The sequence below is a fragment of the Primulina eburnea genome, chromosome 15 (assembly GCF_022965805.1).
Source record: "Primulina eburnea isolate SZY01 chromosome 15, ASM2296580v1, whole genome shotgun sequence".
In the NCBI taxonomy this organism is placed as follows: domain Eukaryota; kingdom Viridiplantae; phylum Streptophyta; class Magnoliopsida; order Lamiales; family Gesneriaceae; genus Primulina; species Primulina eburnea.
Window position 1 is genome coordinate 29,417,721 of NC_133115.1, and position 7,407 is coordinate 29,425,127.

Here is a 7,407-nt window from a genome sequence, read left to right on the forward strand (position 1 = left end):
TTGTCGGGTGACTGGTGGTCTAGTCTGCTTAACCAATAACAAGTTAAAAAACTTGAAATATTTTCTCAAAGCATTTTTAACAAAATCATACATCTAATTGTAATTTAACCAAATCAAACTCTTATTTAATTAAAAAAAAAATAGAATAGTTTGAATAACCCGCGATATATTTGTATCTACCTAGTTCAATAGAAAAAAAAAAAAAAAGAAACTTCCGTAAATTAGAAGCTAAACCCCGAATTGGAACGCAACATGGAACAATTAACAAGTTTGAGCACATTTCTCACACAATACATAAATATGAATATCAGGTAAACTAATACATTATTTGGGTATTCTAATGCTGAAACATCTGAAATTCCACGAAACCTTAACCTCATCACTCAAACTGCCATCGCCTTTTTCGTAGAAAACAATGTAAAACAGAGCAACTGCTGTTTGGAGAAACAAATTCCAGTAATCGAGATCTAGGGCCTTTTAAATGTTCCCACAGCTGGTAAATTGTATCACATATTGGCCGTTCTAAGTATACTTCTTACATTCGAACACAACAGGAAAAACCCGAAACCGACTTTTGATACCTACTCGTCTGCAGTTTCCATATTTGCTCCTTTTAGATGCAGGTGTTTTTCCCTTTTCTGAAAATCGGTCAAGCCCTTCCCACTTCCGGTTACACCAACTTTCCCAAAATGATCATCTGGAGATTTGAATATGCTCTCTCGCTTTCGACCAGAGAAAAATCCAACCTGAGGAATAACTCAAAACGGATGAAATCAAAGACAAATCAAAGAGTGTCATGAACAAAGAGAAGAACAACAAATAGGAAGGACAAATCAAGTTCCGTTTTTAAGTTGTACACCAAAATATGTAAGCTTCTCATACAGTAGGTCACTTAATGCTTGGACATTTAGACATCAGAGGAAGGTTTTAGGGAAAACAAAGGAAAATGGAAATGGCAATCTGAGCAAAAAAGATGAGTGATGAGAAAAATTGGACAATTTGGAATATGAAACGAAAGCTCCACACCATTTGGATTATAAAAAAAATCAAGAAATAACAGGAATAAGACATGCTGAAGCTTCTTTCGAACTGCTATTGAAGTATGTTGATGGATCAAATGTCACGTAATACAATATAGGTGACTAAAATTTTCCAACATTTAATCTCCTGTGTCTACGGGTAAATTTTGAGTGTTAGGGTCTGTGGGTGAAAAGAGGAGCAATGCAAGTGGACAACATAAATAGGGAATTTCATTTAGCAAGCAAGGACAGAGACTGCTAGCATGTAGCAAGTTATCAAGTCAATTCCAGATGCAGCCATGCAAATGCTATCGTTATTGCCCAAGAATTGCTCGCAAGGTTACCTTCTTGGCCCGGCCTTTAGTTGTCTGGAATTGCTGCCAGGCATTCTGTCTCTTATTCTGTGTAACCTCTTTCTCTTCCAACCGCATCTTGGACTTGAAAGCATGTATCTTTTTTCGCTTTGCTGCTTTCTGTTAATAGCAAGGTTGTTAGGTAAAAAGTCAAAGCCCAGAACTCTAGATAAGTTGTAGCTGAAATATGAACTTATTGATCACAAAAATGTTAAGCGATAATTCTAAACATACCACATCTTCAGGATCATTAACATTGATTTGAAGTTTTTCAGGCACAGTCCAGGACTGGAAGTCTTTGGCAGCAGCTTGAGCAATCTTCCGTTTAAGGGCTTCTTTTGTAGCCACGGCTACCTTTTCAGCTTCAAGCAACGGGTCTGCCGTGTCTTCTTGAATTGATCTAATGTTATCAGGATCCACCTGGAATCACCGATTACACAAACCAACTCAAATCAAGTGTTCTAAAAAATATTTCAGTACAAATTATGAGAGCGCAAACAAAAGAACTAAAAGAACGAATCAAAGATTTAAGTTTGTTCCTTTGGGACCTATGACAATTTCTAGGCCATCAAATTGTCACTAAAAATATTCTAGTTAGTTCAACTTGTTGAAATCGTAAAGAAGGTAAACAAAATTTGAAAATCATACATATGCATTACAGCCAAAGAGTATCAAAACATCAAATCAAAGGGAAAACTAACATAATCAATGTTTTTTTAAAAGAAAAAATTCATTTGATACATTATTAAGATAGTTAATCTTTACAGTAAACCTACACTTCAAAAGCTGGTTATGAACTAAAATAAACATGTATGAGAAAAACGATCTTGTCAATGATTAATCATGGCAATACCAAACAAAATAAGGTGCCATGGGATATGAAATTTAAATACAACAAAAAATCAAATTGTTTGGCTCAAATCAGAAGAGCTAATTCCCAAGATTGTGGCAGTTAAATCATACCTCTTCCTTATTACCCCAGCCCTCATAGCAAATATAATACCCATTCACAGTATGACCTTCAATAGTTCCATCATACCTGAATATCATTCCAACAATAAACCACAGAAAAGAGAAAGAACACAAACAAAAGAAATTCAATCGAAGTAGCATATAATATATTTTGAAAATTCAGATACCATTCTCCATCTTCACTCCAAACTGCTTGAACTTTGGTGCCAACACGAAACTTATGAACAATTTCAGTTCTTGATCCTGATTTCTGGAGCGCAGAATGAACAAAATTAGTTTCACTAGCCAAACATAGAAGGTACAATCATGACCAAATTAAAGTGGGAGGGAAAAGCAAATGAAAAATAACCCAAAAAGAACAGTTGGAAATTAGCAAGACACAACTCAGTAGAAGTTATTAGATATGAAAAGTTGGGATATAAAATGGGAAGACTGCACCACTTAGCTGCTACAAGGTATAAAACAAGCACTAAAAGTGAAACAAACAATAAACAACAGCACACAAGACCGCCGGTTTAAGAAAATACATAGCATATTAAACAATGAATTAAGATGCAAACCAACAAAGCAAAGAAAAAATTTCAATCCAATTTCAGGTTCAGCTTCCTATTGCAAATTGATCCCAGTCACCATATCAATTGCAATTTGCGATCACAACTGGATGAATGTTCATGATTCATCATTGTAATCACCATCATCACAACCAACTGCTCCCCGGGCCCCTAGCAGAAAAATAATACGATTTGAAGTTTGGTCAGAACTCTGGCTTAGACCTAAAGATTGTCCGGCAGTTAAAGCACAGCTGTGGCAACTCAACGCTCCCCTCTTTCCCTCTCTGACAGAATCATATTCAAGAGTTTTCTCATTCAAATCATGGCTACTCATGGAACATAGGGTGTGACGTTCTTCTATTCAATTGGTTTGAACATCATTAAAAGCCCAATAAACACAGGCCTATACTCTAAGGCACAGCGAGGCACGGCCTTAAGGAACCCCTTTAGGGGAGAATGCACCTAAGTGCACCTTAAAATCTCAATGCAAGCTTGAAGGACATAATTATGAAAATAATGTGAAATAAATATACAGTATCAAGTCATTACTCATATGCTAATAACTATTTTTATTATTGTTCATTAGTTTATGAAGTGCAGTTAGAGAATATGTGACGGAATTTTTATCCATGCATCTACATTCTAGAACACCATGTCCTAGTATGCTTTGTAAGATGAAACCATGCATTGAGCTTTTGAACTTGGCTTTAAAGCACATGTGCACCTTGAACAATTTACATTGTTTGAGTTTAGTTTCTAAAACTTGTTGCCAATTCTCCAAAAAAATATCAATCATCATTACATCATTTTCAATCCTTTCCCCAAAAATCAATTTTATCAACTTCAACGCTTCCACATCATCATCAATATATTCAATGCAACTTCATACAAATTCCGAACATACTCTATCATAATATAACATTTCATTGAAAATGCTATATTTTGAAATTTAAAAAAATATCTCCTTCTATTAACCATCCACATCAATTCAAATATTATGTAATATTAATCAAACAAAATAAACATAATTTGACATTCAACACAAAAACCATCTTCTAAGAAAATAATACTAAACACAAGTTTTTATCTTCAAAAAACATTTCTCGTAAATTTCCCCAAAAACGTTTTCCAAAAATTAAAAAATAAAACCAATCACTGTCTTAATAACTAAAGGTGTATCATTTGGTGCCAAGCATGTGGGGTTATTTGTTTTAATGCCAGAAAATATGGTGCAGGCAATGGCAAAGTGTTGCTTAGAGATGGACTTTATTTCTCAATCAAAATTCAAGGTCGAAGACACATATCAAATTTAAAAGTATTAGTTTATCCAAAACAACCGGAAATTCACACTCAACTCTAAATTGCATATTAATGTCATGAATATATCCAGATGGAGTAAACCGTTACTTTCTAATAGTATCAACTACAAAGTTAAACTGAAGTAAAAATTTATTCCAACACCGAAAAAACAAAAGCAATCTCTGAAAAAAGTTAAAATATAACATACCAGATCAGATGAGCTCCCAGAAAAATGCGAAGCAGAAGATGGTTCAGTGCTGATCCCAGTGCCAACTCCAGAATAACTATCACTTTGTTTTGCAGTTGCCAAAAGTTCCTCCGTCAACTCAATCACCTGCAGCCACAAAATGAGCCAAGTCCAAACAAAAACCAACAAACTAACAATTACTTCGGGCAAAATAAACTTAAAAACAGAAACTTTGAACTTCAAATCCGAGTGACATCTGAAAATCACGAGACAGATGCAAGCTGGCCATCATCAAACATAGCACACCTGCAATAGAATCAAGACACGAGTGATGGGAACCTTTATAATGTCTCTCAGACCATAAGTTTTTCAAATCCGACACGTCTCATCAGCGTGCTTCGCTTAACAAGACAAGATATCCTCACCTTAACTAACCAAAGGGTATAAAGATCTCTTCTCAGTCAGAGGTAGTTCCTTGAAACTGCTTGTTCGAGCAACAATAATATTTGAGAAAGAGCAAGATGTATTGATATTAAATTTCACAAAAAAGGGAAGGAAATCTTATCAGAGTTTTAAACATACAGTGGTAAATCATTATTGACTTCTGATTCACACATATGTTAGTCTGAGATCAATTCTAAGAACCAAGTGTCAGTAGAAGCTGAGAGAAACCATTGTGCATGCCAAATCAAAGGCATTTGGGAGTACAAGTGGTTATCCTAATGGGAGAACCGGGAAAAAAAGAATAGTAAAGTAAACGATTAAAAGGAGATAACCTCCACAAGTTCCTTCTCCATATCCACATATTCAGAGTTTTTTGGATGATCATCCAATAGTTGTTGAACCTGATTCAAATAACAAGAAACAAGGTTAAAGAATTACTTTAATTTCCAACTTTAATTAAAACTTAAAAAAAAAATATGATCGGAACATGAGGAATAAAAAATAGGAGTAAAGAAGGAAAAATATGGAAATAGGTATGCTAGAATCCCTTTGCTACAAAGTTAGAATTTTTTAAAAAACTACAAAATACAAGGTGGAGCTGTACACCCATTCTGACCAACTACCAAAACATAAAAACAAAGAAAATACACAAAAAAAACACCAATTCTTTGGTTACTCTCCCAAAAATTTTCACTCTATGTAACCAATAATAGATTTTTGATATACCTTTTTAGAGATTTACAAGAACGAATCAAATCAGTGATCAGTAAGTAAGTAGCAAAATTTTCATCTGTGTATCATGAATAGTCATTGAATTAGTTGCATATAGACATTGTAAAGACCTTTTTTCCTAAAATATGCATTACACGTGTCAGTGTTCTAAATGGCGGTCGAGGCGGTAGGCGGCCCTCGACCGCCCCGCCTACACATGAGGTGGTTGTTTAAGGCGGTCCAAGATATACGGCGGTGGGCAGGCGGCCGAGGCGGGTGGAGGCGGCGAGTAGGCGGACCCAGCGACGAGCAAGCGGCCAGGCGGCCGAGGCGGGTTATTTTAAAATTTTTGGAATTTATCCGTGATATTTTAAAAAAAACAACATTGTTTTTCACTTTGACATAAAATTAAAATAATGGGTTGATGCTTATTATATTATAATAATAATAATATGAAATTACCAAATTCACCCTTCGTACACACGTAAATCGTAATGCATAGATGGTTCATTAATTATACTAAATATTTTAAAACTCAAAAGTCAAAATCCTAATTATTTTAAATCACACACCCACTTTTTTTTTTTTTTGGTTTTCACTCTTCACTATCAAACTAAGGAGGAGTACAAGGAACATCCCCATTAGAGAACTCGACGAAGATTTAGATACATCGGAGGAGGAGAAATAAGAAGATGTTGATTTTGAGTCCGATGACGAGAAGATTATGAATGTAGTTGATGGTGCACATGTAGATGATTTGAAAGATTAGTTATATTTAGTCTAGTACTTGTTCTCATAATGGATTGAAACTTTGAAATTTAAACTTAGTTTTTTTGGTAAAAGTAATTATATTACATCGTTAGCATACATTAATATGATGATAAATCTTTATTAATTATTTTGTTAGTTTGCAATTATATATTTATTTGCATATTATCTAGATGATATTATATTGTATGAAGCTTATTTATATTTAAACATTATTTAATTACACATCTTACATAAAAAAAAATGATGACTATTTGTGATTATATTGCATGATTACATATGATTATCCATAAAATATTACTTAAAAAAAATCAACCGCCTAGGCACCGCCTGGGCGGCTGAGGCGGTAGGCGGTCACCGACCGCCCCGCCACCGCCTCCCGCCATTTACAACCTTGACACGTGTACATAGAACAATTTTTATGAGAGAGTCTAAGCAAAACTGAATAAAACAGCAAGTAATCGGCGTAATTCGGCAAAAACCTCACAGAAACCATGTTAAGTTAATTACCAAGTAGATAGCAACCTATGTTGGTAAAAAAAAAAAAAAAAAACCAACTGCGCACTCATCATCTGTGATGTTCAAATTTGCAAGTCAGGTCGCCATTTAAATTCTTGAAAGTCACATAGAAAGATATATCTTATCCTCCAATTTTACATTTCTCTTTTAGTATAGGACGTTTTCCCTCTCCATCCACGTCCTGATGAACAAAGAAATCAAAACTCCTCTGCCTCATCCAAACCTCACCAAGCACACTCAGCAAAAAATATAAAAATATATTAACTTGCAAAGTTACGTGCCCAAATTAAAGCTCTGCCATCAATTATTCAAGGTAGTACAGCCCAACACAATTCGAATCACACCAATTTCAATGTTTCCATTCGACGAACATGAATATGAAAGAGTACCTGTTGAAGCTGTTGTTTGTAAGTGGAGAGATTGGAAACAAGTTCTTGAAAATTAACCTCTTCCGCTTCAATGTTTTCCATTTTCTAATCAATCTCAGAGACAATAATTCGATCGGTTGCGAGAAGAGTAGAAACCCTAATCTGCAATTCGTTATTTTGTACGGTTTTCTATATTTCCTCTATTCGACTGTAGGA

At 34.7% G+C, this 7,407-nt stretch overlaps 1 protein-coding gene across 1 annotated transcript; it reads right to left on the reverse strand.

Annotated features, from left to right (window-relative positions):
• Window positions 1-261: 261 nt before the first annotated feature.
• On the reverse strand, window positions 262-7,407 carry LOC140813694 (uncharacterized). The gene is made up of 8 exons (XM_073172334.1): window positions 7,213-7,407; window positions 5,158-5,226; window positions 4,403-4,528; window positions 2,512-2,594; window positions 2,336-2,411; window positions 1,607-1,792; window positions 1,364-1,492; window positions 262-746 (listed from the first exon to the last, which is right to left on the reverse strand). Exons 1-8 carry the CDS (start codon window positions 7,291-7,293, stop codon window positions 582-584), a joined length of 915 nt encoding a protein of 304 aa, XP_073028435.1. The 5' UTR covers window positions 7,294-7,407; the 3' UTR covers window positions 262-581.

Bases quoted from the DNA above. Each gene is read 5' to 3' on its own strand.
- LOC140813694 (XM_073172334.1), bottom strand. From the start codon at position 7,293: ATGGAAAACATTGAAGCGGAAGAGGTTAATTTTCAAGAACTTGTTTCC. The intron at 2,595-4,402 runs GTATGTTATATT...TCTGCGCTCCAG, and splicing joins CTGGGAGCTCATCTGATCTG to AAATCAGGATCAAGAACTGA. The intron at 2,412-2,511 runs GTATCTGAATTT...AATGATATTCAG, and splicing joins TGGAGTGAAGATGGAGAATG to GTATGATGGAACTATTGAAG.